Raw genomic sequence first — 19232 nt, 5'->3', positions numbered from 1 at the left:
TGTTTTGTGCCTGTGTATAAATAAAACACAGCAAAGTTGTTTTGGTCTGAATTTACATTATGTCATGTTGTGTTATGTTGCTTTATATCATCTTGTATTATACATTGTTTTTCTTTCTTTGTAGACAGATGAACAAGCCATGTTAGAAGATACGCTGGTTGCACTATTTGATTTGGAAAAGGTTTCCTTTTACTTTAAACCATCAGAAGAGGAACCCCTGGTTGCAAGTAAGTAATTAGGTATTTACAAAATTTATTTGGCATCAAACAATTATATATGATATAACTTTGGTATTAATATATTTGATAAGTATTTTATGAACTGAATGATTGAAATGTATCCTTTTGATTTAGAAATTTTCCATCACTAATTTGACAAAGGCAGTATTTTAAAAGTTTTATATTCAGAGAAGTAGCAATATATACGGTTTAATGTAAAATAACCATATATTTTACATTAAACAAAGTAAAATAACTTGCTTTTACTTTCTGCAAGTTATCGTTACCTACTATTTCCACATTCCATAAATATAGTTAAAATAGATCTATCAGTCTAAGAAATCTTCTGTAGTTTGTTATTATTTTTATATGTCTCTTGTTTCTTCAAAAGTATGAGTATCGTGTGTATTAGGCTAGAAGGTGTAAGCTTCTTCAGGTTTTATTTCTCACATTCCTAATGTCCAGTACAATAAATAAGGACTCCATACATTTTCATTTGATTCATGATCTGACTTAAGATGATAATCATTCATTTATTCATATATCAAAAGCTCCTTAAATGCCTACTTCTTGCCAAGACTATTCTTGGTGTTGGATTCAGTAGAGAGCTAAACAGATATCTCTTATGGGGATTAAGTTAAGGTGAGGAGAGATAAATAATAGGCAAAATAATTTTATAATAAATTAGGCAATTATGTGAAAGATATTTAGGGAAACAAAAGAGAGCAAAGGATACCAATGAAGGGGCAGATGGAAGGTTGCAGATAATGAATGGGGTAGGGAGGAATCTTTACCTAAAAGGAGAGCAGAGCCCTGAAAAGGTTAAGGGAGTTGTGGAGATATCGGAGGAGCAGTGTCCCAGGCTCACTGGACTCTGAGGCTGGGAGCAGACATGGTATGCTCTCAGGATAGCAAGTTGGCCTGCATAGGTGGAGTGGAGCAAGTGAGGGGAACAGAAAAAGAGATGGAAACAGCAAGGAGGCCAGACTATGCAGGGCTTGCCAGCTGTTGAAAGAGCTTTGCTTCCTAACCATGACATTGAACAGATGAATTATGGGATGTGGCTTCCATATGAAAAGGCTGTCTCTGACTGCTGTGTTAAATAGACTATTCTAGGACCAAGGGCAGAAGCCCAGTGATCAGTTAAAAAGCTACCTCTCCCAGGTGGGAGAGGATGGTGACTTGGCCTGGAGGGTAGCTGTGGAGATTATTTAAAAATAAAGCAATGTCAATACTGTTTAATTTATGAAAATAGAGAGAACAGAATATTATTAAAGTTTCATTTCCTCTGATGAATGAGGAAGAGAACAAGAAGCACAAAGTTAGAAATTTAGGTTATATTTATTCAAGAATTTTTCTGGCAGAGAATATTATTTGATAAGGATAATATTATTTGAACAAATTGTGTGGTTTGCTGTGGATATGTATAGAATGAGATCTATCTTCATTTACTTGAATAATGTGGGCATAGTTTTGCTGAAGGCAGAGAGATCTCTGTTTTCGTGATATAACCCAATGTGTTGTTTAAAGTTTCGCCTGAGGAACTGTAAGCTCACAGGAGTACTGTTTCCATGGTTCTCCTATGACATTATTGGCAAATGGTCTGTTGAACAAGTAGGAGAAGAACCAATATCATAAGCTTGATAAACTACTTCCTTACTGCATATCTACTGTGAAAGATTTAACTTTGGAACACATACTAAATATAAAAAATAATTGAGACCATGTAAGTAATAATAATATGTAAATGTAGATGTCACTATAACAGATACAGGCATTCTGAATATATTTGGCAATACATTTTAGTGTATCTCTTCAAAGTGTAACCTCAACTTCCGAAAATGGTTCTCTAATGAGGGGCTGGTTCCAATGCTGCACTATTGAACACTAAAAACAGTGAAGATAGGAATATAATTCTTATTTTAAGTTGATGCAGGAAATAAGAAAATTATCCTGTATTCAGAGGTCATCACATCTTATTTAAGTGGTGTAAGAAAATGAAGCTTTATTATGCATTGCATGTAGTTTGATCTTTCTGTTACTTAGATGCGGAGAAGTCAGATTCACTAATTAATTCTGTATCACTGGGATGGAGACTAGTTGGCTGCATGCCTTTGAGGGAGGACTAAGTACAGAGAGGGGGGAAGCATGAAGGTGTAAAGACACCATTGGCTTTGAAGTCAAGAAATCCAGGTCCAAATCTTGGCTTCATTCTTATCTTTAAGCATGAGAACTATAGCTTTCCCTAACTCACAGGGTTGAGGAACTTAAATAAGAATGTATTTGAAAGACTCTAGCATTACATATGTCTATACTAGTATTCAGTAAGTATTTGAATTCATCCTTCTTACTTTATTACTTTGCATTCTTCTCAAAAGCTATATTTATAGCATCACCTATAATCTCACTTTCGCATGAAAAGAATAATGAGATTCTGAAGAATTATGGCATGCCAAGCAAGTAGAAGTCAAATATCTTGATTAAAGACAGTTCATTTTCATTGAAGAAATAATTATTAAATATATATAACATGCTAAGTATTGAACTAAGTTCTAGGGATATCATGGTGTGCAAATGAAACAAGGCTTTTTTTGGCATGGAGCTTAGACACTCATGAGAGATACAAGGAAGTAAATGGGCAATTTGACCACTTCATAATAAGGGAAATACGAGGTGCTTCCCATGTCTTATTACACAATCAGTGAAGGAGTAATAAACTAGCTAAATGGTAAGTTTGTCTATAATTAAATTTATTTTGTGGAAAATCTGCATCAGTTTAGGAGAATAATGTAATGACAGCAGGTCTTCTCCTTTTCAATGGTGATATGGGTCATTTTATAGTAGTTCATTATTAGGAGAATGAATATGTTTGAGTCCCCACTATCCTTATATGGACCAGGCATTGTGCTTGGAGGTGTGGGTGCCATCATGGGTGAGACAGGCATGGTTCCCGTCTTCATGGAGCTGACAGCCTAGTTGGGAATAAGGAATTAGGAATCAATAATGAATGAGGAATGAATAATCAACAATCAATAAGAAATCAATATAAAAATAAAACTGTGATAAATCCTATGAAGGAAATAAGCAGATGCATAAAGAAAAAAGGCGAGGCAGCCCTTCAAGGGGTGACTGGTGGAGGATTCTCTGCAGAAGTAGCTTTTAAGCTGAGATCTGAAGCATAAGAAAGACCCAACCCTGCAGAAAGTCAGGGAAGAGCAACCAAGGCAGAGGGAACTAACAGCTTCTTAGTCAAAGACTTATTTTGAAACTCACGGTCCCATTCAATGATTAGAGGCTGTGTTTACAGGGATGGGATGACACGGTTGAAACTCCTCTCTGGGATGAATCCTTCTACAGAATGCTACCAGAGACCTTTTCCTCTTGCAATATTGGTTTTGAAACGTTTAAATATTATATAGTCCTAATTATCAAGTTTGTTTTTTATAGCTAATAAATTTCCACAAATAAAAGGCAACAATTTTCAACTCCACATTAGTATTATGCACTTTTTAAAAAGGCTTTATATTTTTAGAACACTTTTAGGTTCACAGCAAAATTGAGAGGAAGGTACAGAGATTTTCCATACCCCTGTCCCTACACATGCACAGCCTCCCCAACTGTCAATAGCTCTCACGATAGAGGTACATTTCTTAAAATCAATGAACTATATTAGCATATCATAATCCCTCGAAGTTCATAGTTTACATTAGGATTCACTCTTGGAGCTGTACGTTCTCTGGATCTGGACAAATGTGTAATGACATGTATCCACCATTATAGTATCATACAGAGTATTTTTACTGCCCTAAAATCCCATGTGGATTGCCTGTTCATTCCTCCTCCCTCCCACTCTGCACCCAACCCCTGGCATCCACTGATTTTCTTTACTTTCTCCACAGTTTTGCCTTTTTCAGAACATCATATAGTTGGGAATCATACAGTAGGTAGCCTTTCAGATTGTCTTCTCTCACTTAGTAATATGCATTTAAACTTCCTTCATGTCTTTTCATGGCTTGATAGCTCATTTCTTTTTAGCACAGAAGAAAATTCCATTGGCTGGATGTACCACAGTTTATCCATTCAAAGGACATCTTGGTTGCTTTTAAGTTTTGGCATTTATGAAGAGTGGCTATAAGCATACATGTGTCGGTTTTTATGTGGATATAAGTTTTCAGCTCTTTTGGGTAGATACCAAGGACCATGATTCCTGGATCGTATGTTAAGAGCTTCTTAGTTTGGCAAGAAAGTGCCAAATTGTTTTCCAGAGTGGCTATGCGCATGGAGACTGGTAAGAAATACAAAGGCATAAATGGGCAATTTAACCACTTTAGTGATAAGGAAACTACAAGGTACTCCCATATCATATTATTTAATTAGTGAGAGAGGACTAAACTAGCTAAAGGATTAAATTTTATATAATGAAATTTATTTTGTGGAAAATCTGCATTTTTCCCTCCAGTGATGAATGAGTGCTCCTATCACTCTACATCCTTGTCAGCATTTGGTGTTGTCAGTGTTCTGGATTTTGGCCCCTCTATGAGTGTATAGTGGTAGCTCAGTACTGTTTTAATTTGCATTTTCCTGATAACAAATGATAAGAGCATCATTTCATATGATTATTTGCCATCTCTATATCTTCTTGAAAGAGTTGTCTGTTGAGGTCTTTAGCCCATTTTTAAAATTGGTGATATAGTTTGGATGTGTGTCCTTACCCAAATCTCATGCTTAATTGTAATCCCCAGTGTTGGAGGTGGGGCCTGGTGGAGGTGATTGGATCACAGGGGTGGATTTCTCATGAATGATGTTGTGCCTTCCCCTTAGTACTGTCTTCATGATAATGAGTTCTCATGAGAGCTGGTTGTTTTAAAGTGTGTAGCACCTCCCTGCTTGCTCTCCTGCTCTTGCCATATGATGTGCCTGCTACCCCTTTCGTCTTCTGCCATGGTTATAAGTTTCCTGAGGCCTCCTCAGAAGCTGAGCAGATGTGAGCATCTTGCCTCCTGTACAGCCTGCAGAACTGTGAACCAATTAAAGCTCTTTTCTTTATAAATTACTCACTCTTAGACATTTTTATGGATTAATACACTTGGGTTGTTTGTTTTCTTATTGTTGAGTTTGAAGAGTTATCTGTGTATTTTGGATGACAGTTTTTATCAGATGTGTCTTTTGCAAATATTTTCTCCCAGTCTGTTCCTTGTTTTCTCATTCTCTTGACAATGTCTTTTGCAGAACAGAAGTTTTACATTTGATGGGATCTAGCTTATCTATTATTTCTTTCATGGATTGTGCCTTTGGTGTTCTTTCTAAAAGTCATCAGTATTTCCAAGGTCATCTAAATTTTCTCTTATGTAATCTGGCAGGAATTGTATAGTTTTTCATTTTATATTTAAGTCTATAATTCATTTTGGGTTAATTTTTGTGGAGGATATAAGGTGAGTGTCTAGATTTATGTTTTTGCATGTAGATGCCCAGTTCTTCCAGAAACATTTGTTGAAAAGACTTATCTTTGCTCCATTGTATTATTTTTGCTCCTTTGTCAGAGATCAGTTGACTATATATATGTTAGACTGTTTCTGAGCTCTCTGTTCTATTTCATTGATCTATTTGTCTGTTCTTTGGCCAATACCATGCTGTCTTCATTACTGTAGTTTTATAGTAAGTCTTAAATTAAAGGAGTATCAGTCTTCCAACTTTGTTCTTCTTTTTCTATGTTATGTTGGCTATTTTGGGTCTTTTGCCTTTTCATATAAACTTTAGTATTAGTTTGTCAATATCCAAGAAATAACCTGTTGGGATTTTACTTGGTGTTTCACTGACATTGTGGATCAAGCTGGGAAGAAATGACACCTTAACAATAGTGAATCTTCCTATCCATGAACATAAAATGTCTTTCCATTTACTGAGTTCTTAAAAATTTTTTTTCACCAGTTTTTTTTTTGTTTTCCTTATATAGATCTTGTAATATTTTATTAGAGTTATACCTAAGTATTTTATTTTGGGGAGGTGCTAATATAAATGGCATTATGTTGTTAATTTCAAATTCCACTTATTCACTGCTGGTATGTAAGAAAGGAATTGACTTTTTATATTAACCTGTATCCTGCAACCTGGCTATAATTGCTTATTAGTTCCAGGAGCATTTTTTTGTTGATGTTTTCATTTCCCATTCTTTATAGTTTCTTTTTTCTTGTCTTATTTTATTGCAATAGCTAGGACTTCCAGTATGATGTTGAAAGGAGTGGTAATGGGCTGGGTGTGGCGGTGGCTTATGCCTGTAATCTCAACACTTTGTGAGGCCAAGGCTGGAGGATCACTTGATCCCAGGAGTTATAGTGCTCTTAGTTTGAACTTCACTTTAAATTAATATACTTTATAATTTTCATTAAGTTTTAGTTCCTTGATTCCTAATATAACATCTTTATTTGTTCTATGTTAGTTCTATAATATGAAACTCCAACCGTTGTATCATTATCACTATTTTTCTTTCAATAACATTATTCATTTGTTAGCATAGAGGTTGCCTATATTGATGCCAAAGATGAAGGGTATGGAATTTAACACAAATTAAAATATATATGTGAGACAGTGTGTGAAAAGGGGAACTAGAGGATACAGATATTTAGTAGGTATAAATCTGTATTTTATTTAGTGTCCATGGTTCTTTTAGTCTTTATTTTAGAAATCAGAAAAAAAGGATTTTCCCAATTATTAAAATGCTATTAATTTTCAACCCTTTGGGTTAGAAACCTGTTCATTCTCTTTTCTAAATCAAATGCTTCGTGTCTTTATTTAAAAAAATAGTAACAAAAATAAGTACTTTATATGGCATAAAGGAGATAAATAGGTATTAATGACATGTTTCCCTATTCGTATGCAGAATTAAATAGATAGATTTAATAAGGAGCCTGGAATCTGTGATCATAGATGCCATTTAACCCTGAACTGTACTTTTTTTTTTTTTTTTTTTTTTTTTGAGGTGGAGTCTCGCTCTGTCGCCCAGGCTGGAGTGCAGTGGCACGATCTCGGCTCACTGCAAGCTCCTCCTCCCGGGTTCACGCCATTCTCCTGCCTCAGCCTCCCAAGTAGCTGGGACTACAGGTGCCCGCCACCACGCCTAGCTAATTTTTTGTATTTTTAGTTGAGACGGGGTTTCACCGTGTTAACCAGGATGGTCTCGATCTCCTGACCTCATGATCCGCCCACCTCTGCCTCCCAAAGTGCTGGGATCACAGGCGTGAGCCACTGCGCCCAGCCCGACCTCTACTTTTATATATAGTTTTATTTCAAGAAGCAGGTTAGAAGTTATAAATACTGTGTGAGGAACATGTATTAAATGCCAATTACATTTGTTTGTCCTTAATTTTTAACTGGTTATTGTGACTATTCAGCCTTTTAGGATGATTTTACATTCTTTTCTAATGAGACAGAAATATTTGTCATGGATAAGTATCATAAAATGGAGAGGATTTATGATAGCATTGTGAAATACGCCTACTGAAATTTAGTTTTCACGTTGATTGTTTTTTTTTAAGTAATTAAATTTAGGATCTTTGAAAATAGCTACAAGACTTGGGACAATTTTTAATGACTGTGGGGCATCAACAAAGGATAATATATTTCCGATCTGGTGCTCAGGGAATAGAGCTTGCAGAATCCATGCTAATTTTGGTAGTGGTTGCTGTGTACTCAATTTCTTGCACACTACTTAAGAAGTATACCCCAAGGACTCATTCTGACTAAAATGTGAATGAAGCAGCTGCCCTGGGAGATTTTGAATCCAAACCATGTGTAGCTAAACACCTCATTTAGTTAAGTGAGACATCTGATATGTCAAAATGTAACAAAGTTGCCTATTATGGAATTTTTATAATATAGTAACAGATCCATTGCTTTAACTAATGAGAACTGATTTAATATTCTTTCACTGAATAGCACTGTATGTCGAATCCCAACTTGATAAACATGATCACGCTTAATATATTGGGTCAAGTAATTCTCAGGATTCTTTCTGAAGGTTAACAAAAGTACCATCTAGCATTTCCTTATTTTAGGAAGTAATATACTATTAAATCTCATTTTAGATGTTCCTCTTACATATCAAGCAGAAGGAAGTCGGCAAGCTCTGAAAGTTTACTTCTACGTCGATAGTTATCATTTTGAACAACTTCCTCAACGGTTGAAAAATGGAGGAGGGTTTAAAATTCATCCTGTTCTTTTTGCACAAGGTAAACTGTTTTTCTTTTGATGGCTGCTGTACTTAAATTATTTTATCTTTATTAATGCTTTTATAAATGTGATTTTAACAGTTGGGATTTTTAAATTAATTTGAAAATATCATTTAGCTAATATATTTGCTTCTGGGAATGTTTATTAAGGAAATAATGCATGATTTAAATATTTACCAAATACAGTTGCAGCATTATTTATAATGGAGAAATAAGACATGAGTGGTGTAAATAAAGATAAAATAATTTGGGTTAAATAAACTGCTTAAGTAAGTTAAATTATGGTAAAATCATTACAGTTTTATGGTTAAAATATTTTATGAGATAGAAAAAGTTAATATATGCATGCAGATTATTAAACAGAATTTATACTTTAGTCTTAATTATATCACACATGTATGTCTATACCTACATATATGTATGTTAAATGTTTTCAGTATCAATGGATGGTTAAATTGATGCTTTTAAAATTCTTTATGTCAACTTTTCTTTTTGGTCAGAAAATATATATTCCTTTGCCATTTTGTTTTTCCCAAGAGTGACTATCAACATCTGCAGTAGAATAAATTAAGGTTAGCATGAGCAAGAAAATTCTTGCAGTGAACTCTGTTTCTGAGGGAAGGTCTTGAATCTTTCTTATTTTGGGGTCATAAAATGCTACCTAAAAAAGATCAGAAGTCTTGATTATTGTGGTGTGTCCTCTAGTCTACTATTTCTCTCCACATTCTAAAAAAAGTGTGTGTCATGTCACAAGATTGTATCAGTTTCTCTGAATGATACCATAGGGAATTTTATTTTTTTCTTCTTTTGAATTTTCAAGAACTACATTGGTTTTGCTGTGGAATTTCAATGCTCTAATAAAAAATGAGAAGAGTAGAGGGAATAAAATCCATCTATCTATGTAACTAAAGAATGGACAGGCATATGAAATCTAAATTCACTACTAAATGAAAATTTTGCATTATACCATGATATGGTTTGGCTGTGTCCCCACCCAAATCTCATCTTGAATTCCCATGTGTTGTGGGAGGGACCTGATGGGAGGTAATTGAATAATAGGGGCAGGTCTTTCCCATGCTGTTCTCACGATAGTGCATAAGTCTCACAAGATCTGATGGCTTTAAAAATGGAAGTTTCCATGCACAAGCCCTCTCCTCTTGTCTGCCACCGTGTGAGACTTGACTTTCACCTTCCACTATGATTGTGAGGCCTCCCCAGCCATGTGGAACTGTAAGTCCATTAGACCTCTTTCTTTTGTAAATTGCCCAGTCTTGGATATGTCTTTATCAGAAGTGTGAAAACAGACTAATACATGTCATGTGCATATTATTTTAAAACCCTGAATTCAATTACCGTAGTTTAAAAACTGTGAGTACCTCAAACATACTTGGCAGGAATATATTTCAACAGATGACGATTGCAGTGAAGAGATGATTTTAGGAGTTATTAGAAGGTATTTTCATTTCTGTTTGGAGGACTGTGATTTATAGACAGGGTCAGTGTAGGTAATCCAGATTCTATAATGAAAAGGAAGAAGAAGAAAAAAAAAGAAGCAGTGGGCAAAAACGGACCTTTGGAGACAAGTTAGAAGAATAATTTAATCTAAAATATGTTGGGCTAGTTGCGGTGGCTCATGCATGTAATCCTAGCACTTTGGGAGGCTGAGGCAGGTGGATCACCTGAGGTCAGAAGTTAGAGACCAGCCCAGGCAACATGATGGAAACCTGTGTCTACTAAAAATACAAAAATTAGCCAGGTGTGTTGGTATGCACCTGTAATCCCAGCTACTCGGGAGGCTGAGGCACAAGAATTGCTTGAACCTGGGAGGTAGAAGTTGCAGTGAGCCGAGATCGTGCCACTGCACTCCAGTCTGGGCAACAGGGTGAGACTCTGCTTCAATAAATAAATAAATAGCCATTACAGGGATAAATAGTTTGAGAAGATAGGGACGGATGTTGGTCTGGAATGTTAACTTTTACAGGGTTTAGCCAGGACTTACAATTGTTAAAGACTCTTTTCCTTTATTTCTCTTTTCCTTTATTTCTCTCTTCTTAAAAATTTTGTCTTTGAAATTATTACTGAGATGACAGATGGCACTAAGCATCTTTAAAAAAATTATTGCATCTGTGACACATCAGCCATAAATAGCTGAATAATCATATCCAACAGCAAATGTACACACAGGCAAAGAATTATTTTGCAAGCGACCTCTATTTTATAACTTTGGCAAAAGCCGATTTAAAAATAATCCCTAAATATGTATTATTTCAGTGAATGCACTATAGCTTTTAAAATGTAATTTAAAGAAAAGCTATAGCAAACATTAGGTTTTGGTATGCTCCCAGCAGCAAAATATGAAAAATGATGTGAATAAGTACCAGTAGAAATATTTCTGCAGTTGAGGTCACAGATAGGTAAACAAGATGGGAAATATTCTGTACCATTAAAAATCTGTCAGTGATAAGGTTGTTTATTTAAGGGGGGTGCAGAAGTTCTTCTGCCTTTATAAAACTCCCATGAGGAATCATTAGTAGCTTAGTATTCATCAGATTGAGAGAAGTACAGGAAAATCAGACCTAGTTTGAGTAGAGATTACCATCTGGTAATTGAAGGCAGTGGTAAATGAAAGAGATTCCAAATGTCATCTCTTCCTTTAAATGCTTTAAATGAAATGCTTCCTTTAAATGCTTTAAATGGAAGTTTATTTAAAGCATTTTAGTTTTGTATATACATGACTCTTTGCTAGCAAATAAAAAAATAGAAGGAATGGATGAATTTGAAATTTTCCTAGGAAATTTACTAAAGTCAACCCTCCTAAAGTTGTCTGTGGTACCATATACTTAGAGTAGAACAGGAAGCAAATGTGTCACCCCTTTCTCATTTTCCTTGCCTCCATGGATCACTGGGAAAAGGAGGGCACAGTAGTTGATGGGGCATCCTGCAGAGATGGGACCAGCTATTAGATCAGGAATTTCAGGGTTGGAAGTGAGCAGGGTTGGCAGCCAATGTGTATTGCTGAAGGCAAGAACTGCAGAAGAACAGGAACCTAGGCAGACAGAAGTGATACAGATTTTCAAGGTAAGGAACAGAGAAACGGCTGGACAGGAAAGTAAGTGCAAAGCATAACCAACCCAACTGCTGGAATGTGCCAGTCATGCTAAAACAATCTTCTGGCTGGTATTCCTAAGTGCTTCCTACAGGACAGGGAATGCTGTTGGGATCCCTCAGCCCTTGGTGAGATAAAGCAAGCAACTAGAAGTTGGCAGAAAATGAGAGTACAAAGAGGATAAATATTCAGGGCCACTTCTCTACACGCTCCCCACTGACTAAATTTCCTGATTTGTCAGCGGTTTTCAGTACTTAGCTGCACATTAACGATCTTGGAAAGGTTTTAGAGAATACCCAGGCTCTGCCCCATGCAAAATCAATTAAGGCAGAATCTCTGAGAAGTGGAGCCCAGATACCAGGATATTTTAGAAGCTTTCCAGGTGATTCTGGAGTCCACCAAAAGTGAGAAACCACTCTAGGTCTGTGTGGATTATGAAACACTGTGCAATTATCCAGCTAATCTTTATTTAATTAGACTAATTCATTTTACAAATGTTCAGCATGTCTGGATTCTGGGAGGCTGAAGCAAGGGGTGGGTCCAGGAACAACGTAAAATATTTCTGCATTGTTGGGTCGTTAGGATGCAGGCTGTCCTTAGGAGAAGGTGTGATCCTAGCGGGATAGTTTTCTCCAGCAAAGGCTGAAGAGTGAACGGCTGAGAGATGTCTTCTGCGGCTATCACAGCCACTGGGCAATGAGCCCATCATTTCTGAGAGAGGAGCCGAGCCAGTGGCTCTTTGAGCATCCTCTGTAGTCCATGCTTTGCACCTGTCAGACCCATGTCTTTGTGTAGGGACTGGGAGAGGCTTTTCCAGGACTCCCCTGGGCCTCCTTTCTGGATGGGGGAGGGGATAATTTAGGAGAGAAAAATTAAAAGGATTAGCTATAGCCCTTGCAGCCCCAGCTTGTCTACAGCTGCCACAGAGTCTCATTTTCCCTCTTCTGCTATCCATTGTAGATTAGCCTCACCCTCCGTCTGAACCTCTGCTGGTCTCTGTGGCTAATCTGTGGCGTGACCAATACCTTCATCCCTAAGGGGCTTGATCCTCTGATTACTCTACCCTTCTCAGACTAGGATTGCTGCAGTTGTCCATTTATCATCAAATTTGTGCAAGGAAGTACTAAGAGGGACCCCAGTAGACACCTGGGTGCCAAATATATTCCTTCTGGCTCCCATTGTGTAACAATAGCCCTACTTGCTTCTGATGATTAGGGTGGAGCAGCTTTGCCGAGGTGGCGATTGATCTTCTTGGCTGTGGGTGCCTTGGAAACCCACAGACCAAGTGTTTCAGGGATTGGAAGCTCACATTACCCAAGTGAGTCATTGGAAATGATGCGTTCATTTCCCAGTGCTGCCCTAGCAAGTTACCACAAGCTGGGTGGCTTAAAACAACAGAAATGTATTCTGCCACAGTTCTGAAGGTCAGAAGTTGGAAATCAAGATGTTGTCAGGCCATGCTTCCTCCTTCCTCTTTTGGCCTTTGGTGTCTGCCAGCAGTCCTTGGCATTCCTTGGTTTGTGGCAGCATAACTACAATCTCTGCCCCTATCCTCACACGGTCTTCTTCCCTCTGTGTGTGTCTGTCTCTGTGTTTCTACATACAAATTGCCCTCTTCTTATAGGGACACCAATCATTGGATTTGGGCCTATCACAATTCAGTAGAACCTCATTTTAATTTGGCTACATCTGCAAAAACCCTACTTCAAAATAAGGTCAAGGCTGAATGTGATGGCTCACACTTACAATCCCAGAACTTTCTGAGGCCAGGATGGAAGGATCACTTGAGCCCAGGAACTTGAGACCAGCCTGGGCAACACAGTGAGACCTCATCTCTTAAAAAAAAAAAATTAGCTGGTTCTGGTGGCACACACCTGTAGTCCTACCTATTCGGGAGACTGAGGTGGAAGGATCACTTGAGTCTAAGAGGCCGAGGCTGTAGTGAATTATGGTAGCACTACTGCACACCAACCTGGGCAACAGAGTGGGACCCTGTCTCAAAACAAACAAACAAAACCAAAAATAAGGCCACATTTGTAGGCCCCAAGGGGTTAGGACTTTGTCATATGTTTTTGTGGGCACATACAAACCTCGACAGATGTTAAGCACGGTCATTTGTGCTTTCACCCTTGGTTCCTGGACCCGGGTATTCTGCCTCTCAGAAATGTGGCATCATATACAGGTCTTCGAATATATATAGTGAATATAAAGTGTCCTGAAGTATAGCATCCCTTCCTTGTAAAGTGTTGTTAAATACCCATTTCCTGGGTCTCCTGATGGTAGTTTGCCTTAAACCAAATAGGATATGTGATGCTTAAACCAAATAGGATATGGTCTTGTCTCTGCCAGCATGCTCTTGAGTATTCTCGTTTTTTTTTTTTTAGCTCCTATGAAAAAAAAAAGCTGCCACCCAAACCAACCACCCCTAAGTCTTACCTCTTGACAAGGTGTCTTTCTTTGCTCTGAGAATAATAAAAATCACATAGAAACTTGAGTGCTTTCTCTTTTAAATGAAAGGGAACGTTTTGTTATAAACACTGTCACTTTCTAAGTGCCCTTTATTCAATTTTTTTTCCTCCTAAACTCTTCTTAAGGCTCTTTAAAAGATAAATCTTGGCCAGGCGTGGTGGATCACGCCTGTAATCCCAGCACTTTGGGAGGCTGAGGCGGGTGGATCACGAGGTCAGGAAATTGTAGCCATCCTGGCTAACACGGTGAAACCCTGTCTCTACTAAAAATACAAAAAATTAGCCAGGTGTGGTGGCGGGCGCCTGTAGTCCCAGCTGCTCAGGAGGCTGAGGCAGGAGAATGGCGTGAACCCGGGAGGCGGAGCTTGCAGTGAGTCGAGATCACGCCACTGCGCTACAGCCAGGGCGACAGAGCGAGACTCCCTCTCAAAAAAAAAAAAGGTAAATCTTTTGGGTTTTACACAATATTTATAATTGAAACAATATAGCTTTTTTACAAAAGAAGAAATCGTTTCCAGGATGGAGATTTCCAAAATGTTAGGAGTCTGTGTGAAGGTGTAAACCCACCTCTCTTCAGACGGCACAGTTCCAATCAGCCTAGTTGTGCCAACTCCTATCGGAGGAGGATGGGAGGTTTCACGATGACTCAATGGCCAATTAAATGCTTTCAAATTCATGGTTTATTGCAAGTCTTTCACACACCAACAATCATGCAAATACACTCAATGCACACAGGCAGACATAAAAGAGAGGGGGAACAAACCATGGTGAGTAGCTCAGGAGGCCGGCAGGCTGGCTGAGGCACAAGGAAGGCCTGGATTTCCCTGGAAACACTGACCGGCAAGGGGATGGGGGTCCGTGCTCGTCTCCTGGCAGAGCTTCTAGCGGCCACTACCAATGGCGAGGAGGCCTCAGAGTTCTCCTGGCCAAGCTTCTGCGGGCATCTCCACCACTGTCAGTTTCTTGCTGTTTCTGTGGCTCTCCACAGGAGTCCACAGTCATCATCTCAGCCGCCTTTGGCTTCACTTTCCTGTGGTGTCTCTGAGGTGCCTGGCCACGGCAGGTGTCATCTTATCACCTCAGTCCACCGTACATGTGCTTGTCACTTTGAAGGGTTAGCAGTTTCACTGTGGGCTGAGTGACTTGTCATAAATGACTCCATTTCGAGACATTTAGAATCACAAAACATTATTATGTATCACACGGCCATTCTCACATACTTGTCACAGTGGGATCAACAAATCTTGCTTCTCTCCCAAGAACTGGGACCAATTCTGAGGAATTATGATCCATGGTGACCATTTCTGGGGAATTCTAGCAGTGCATGTGCTGTGTCTTATTTAACCAAACAAGTGTGCTATCGAAAGAGAGTGTTAGCAGACTGACACTATTCTTAAAATTATCCTTCAGAGATTCTATGTTTTTCCTGATTAATCCCTTTCTTGGAAAAGCCTTGAAAGGTATTTTGAGTAAGTGGAAATGTAGCTCGCTTCAGTCTAAGAATAATTTAATCTTTAATTTTCTCTAGCATTCATTAGGTTTTCCTTTTTTGCTGACTACCTAAATTTAATGGAATGTTTTTCTTCCTCTACTTGAAAAGTAGTAGAAGGAAATAAACTAAATATTCAACCAAGTATGTTGATAACTGCTTTTGAGAAATATATTATTTTATGGATGAGAACTAAGGAAATTAGACAAGGCAATGCCAAATTTAACATGTTTGAAATTAACATGTTATTTAATTTGGTAGAATGTTGTTCTGGGTTTTTTATAACAATAAATAAACAAGTTGTTTAGCTAAAATAGGGAATGTTGTCATCTTTCATCTTCTCTGTCATACAAATTTTAGTTTTTAAATATAAAACTCATCTTTTATTTGTTCATTCCCCACAATCCTATACATGTGACACAGAATTCTTACCAAGACTCTTGGGAAATTGTTAGGCACTTTTCCAATTTTTAAAAAATTTTATGTGATTGTGAATTTTAACTGCGTTGTTAATTTGGAATAATATTGTCAAAAATGTAATGAAAATGGAAACGTATGAGATTGTAGAAGTATTCATTAAAATTATATTAAATTATGTTTATATACTTGTTCTTATATAAAATTTGGGACAGGACTGGCCATTCTGGCCAAAGTTGAACCATCAAGATCTTTATAAAAATTAGTTCCCAGGTGGTTTCCCCCAAGCCCTCTCCCCTTACAGTTCCACTGCTGTGCCATCCCACTGTTCTCCTTCCAGTCTTTCTGGTTTTAAGTCACAAATCAAAGTGTTTTTGCATGGACCCTTCTCTTAGTCCCACAAACTTTGTGTTTGGCTAAGCACACTCTGCATAATCAGTATCTCATTGGAATTAAATTAGGTAATACCTGTATAGCATTTGGCATGTTGCCTAGTAAATAAAACTCATTCAATAAGTAAGAATACTCATGACCTGTCTTAATACTATTATTTAATTCTCATTAACCATAATTAGTAGGTACTTTTATTTTGCAATCAAAATGCAGAACCTGAGAATCTCAGATATTAATTAACTTGACCAAAGTCACACAGCAGAAACTGGAATTTTACTCTAATACATTATCTTTCCAGCTAGTAAGAGTAATTTATCTTGAAGTATGACTATTGATAGACTGAATCCTCCTGGGATATTTACCTTTCACAAATAGCAGTTTGTGAACATGGCAAGTATTTAAGGATTATTTTATCAGGGAGAGTTTCTTTTATTTCCTGTGTGTATTCAGGACCAGAAGTTTGTTGAGCCAGTTACAACTATTCTAATTAACGAAGATGTAGGCTCTAAGAGAGAAAGCCTGTCCTTTTCCCTTTGAAGGGTTGCTGAAAATGAACTTGCAATAGGCAGATTAATAAGGAAACAAAGCATACAAAATTTATTTAATGCGCACGGGGCAAAATCATGGGAGAGTGATTACCCAATAACTCAGTGAGGTCCAGATACCTATATACCCTTCTTCTTAGGCGATGGGGGAGGTGGGGAATGTAGGAGGTAGTAAAATGTTTATTAGGGAGAATGAATGGGCCCAGGAGACAGAAATTAACTTATAAATGATTGTCTTGGAATTTGAATGAGCTGGAGAAATAGATATTATCTTGTGGGAAAAGTCCTCCTAGGTGGGTTACATTCCACAGTCTTCTTTTCTAGGATAGATAATGAGATTTCCAGGGAGGATAGGGAAAGCGATTGTGTTTTCTTTTGCAGGTCTAGTCTTAAGGCAGATAAGATATATCAGAGAAAAGCCTCATCCAATATCTGCTGACTTGCAGAAGCCTTTAATTTAAAGTAATCAGTTTACCAGAGTGTCATATTTTAAGGGTAAATTTTCCTGGGCTCCTTCCCAGAAGCCATAAGAAACAAACAAATTAAAAAGCTGTGAAACAAGCACACAAATTTCATTTTCTGTACTGAAGTAAATGTAGTATGTTTTCTCCCTAATCTTCCACAATTGCTTTTCTCAACTATAAACCAATTTTTAAAATTTCCATTTAAAAAAATCTGCAGATATGACATGGATCTTTAAAATTTTATTATTTTCTTCAGTGTTCTGGAATTCTGACTAGTTTAATAAAACTATAGCACAGCTAAAATTAGCAGTCAGTTTCCTATTTCCCCCCTCAAAATGGTGATAGTTTCTTTCACTTTAAAGAAATCTCGTGATTTAGTTAAGAAACTAGTACATTTAGCAGTCTTGAAAGAAGATTGTTTTGAATTTTGAAATTGTTTATTAAAAATTGAGGCTCATAAGTAGTGATGCATTTCGAGGGAAAATAATTTACATTTCCAACTTGGATCCATAGCCGTTCCTGTTACTGACAACCTTTCCACAGGAAATCTTGTATTTCTGGGCCCTTGTCCTGCAATTTATTTCCTCTCCAAAATTTTTTAAATGATACCTCATAAAGGTTAAAGGAAAAATACTGAATCAAAAATGTTATTAAAATGGAAAATTATATGCTATTCAAAATACATTTAAAATTAGTGGGATATTATAACTAAATTAACTGACAATTTGAGTAGAGGTAATTTTCTAAGATTTCAATTTATACCTTCTATTTAATACATTAATATTTCTTAATGAAGGTTATACAAGAATGTGAATATGCATGGGGAGTGAAAATTTCCATTTTTTTACTCTGACATGTTTTTGTTGTTGTTACTGTTGTTTTAAGAGACAGAGTCTCACTCTGCCCCCCAGACTGGAGTCCAGTGGCACGATCCTAGCTTACCGCAGCTTCAAAGTCCTGGGTTCAAGTTTTCTTCCCACCTCAGCCTCCTGAGTAACTAGGACTACAGGTGCATGCCACCAGGCCAGGATCATTTTTTAATTTTGTTTTTTTAGAGACAGGGTCTCGCCGTGTTGCCTAGGCTAGTTTTGAACTTCTGACCTCAAATAATCCACCTGCCTTAGCTCTCAAAGTGCTGGAATTATAGGCGTGAGCCACTGTGCCCGGCCTCTGACATACATTAGTGCACAGTTCTGCCTCTCATACATATGTTGCGAATATGTACATATATGTGTCATATGTAATAGATGTGTGTGTATAAATATCAAATACGTCGGAAGCGTGAGTTTAGCTTCACAAAGAATGTTGTAGAGGAGGACAAATAATTTTCTCTCTACCTTTCATAGTTCTTAGTTGGGATGGTCCCCATAGCAAAAGACAAGTTAACGTGAGAAAAACAAACAGAAGTTTAATAGCATGTATACCTCATGTATATATGGGAGATACCTAAGGAAAAGTGACTAAATCTGAAAGAGGTAGCTTTGAACTTAGGCTTAAATATAACCATTTTCTACTGAAACAGAAGAAGGGTCTAGGGAAGGCCCAGTTATGGGGAAGTGACCAGGAAAGCACCATAAAAAAAGGGTAAGATCTGTTGTGCAGATAAAACTCTGTGATCATCTTCCTTCTCTTCCTAGTACAGAGGGGGAGACACTCTTACAAGTAGAGGTTTCTTTTATGGATGTAAATTTTCCTTATCAAAGGGAAACTTCTACTGGGTTTTCAGAGTTTCTCTTGTGTCTGCGCAGTTTCTCAAAATAACCAGATCAAAATAATCCTTATGCCAATGAGACATATTTTGGGGTGATATATTCTGGTCTCCTACAGTTATATTTTGGAGTGGCATATTTTGGGCTCCACAACATATACAAAATGTTTTAAAAATAGAGGACAGTTAAACCAGAAAT

The 19232-nt window shown here is 37.4% G+C and overlaps 1 protein-coding gene across 1 annotated transcript in view; it reads left to right on the top strand.

Annotated features, from left to right (window-relative positions):
• The window catches only part of PREX2 (phosphatidylinositol-3,4,5-trisphosphate dependent Rac exchange factor 2), a 280879-nt gene that overhangs the window by 189910 nt on the left and 71737 nt on the right, over positions 1-19232 (top strand). Inside the window, exons 33-34 of the mRNA XM_003274806.4 lie at positions 125-227; positions 8300-8443. Coding sequence (XP_003274854.2) covers positions 125-227; positions 8300-8443 — 247 coding nt within the window. The remainder of the gene's footprint in view (positions 1-124; positions 228-8299; positions 8444-19232) is intronic.

The sequence above is a fragment of the Nomascus leucogenys genome, chromosome 16, assembly GCF_006542625.1.
Source record: "Nomascus leucogenys isolate Asia chromosome 16, Asia_NLE_v1, whole genome shotgun sequence".
NCBI classification, from domain to species: domain Eukaryota; kingdom Metazoa; phylum Chordata; class Mammalia; order Primates; family Hylobatidae; genus Nomascus; species Nomascus leucogenys.
This window is presented reverse-complemented; position numbering and strand designations above follow the sequence as displayed.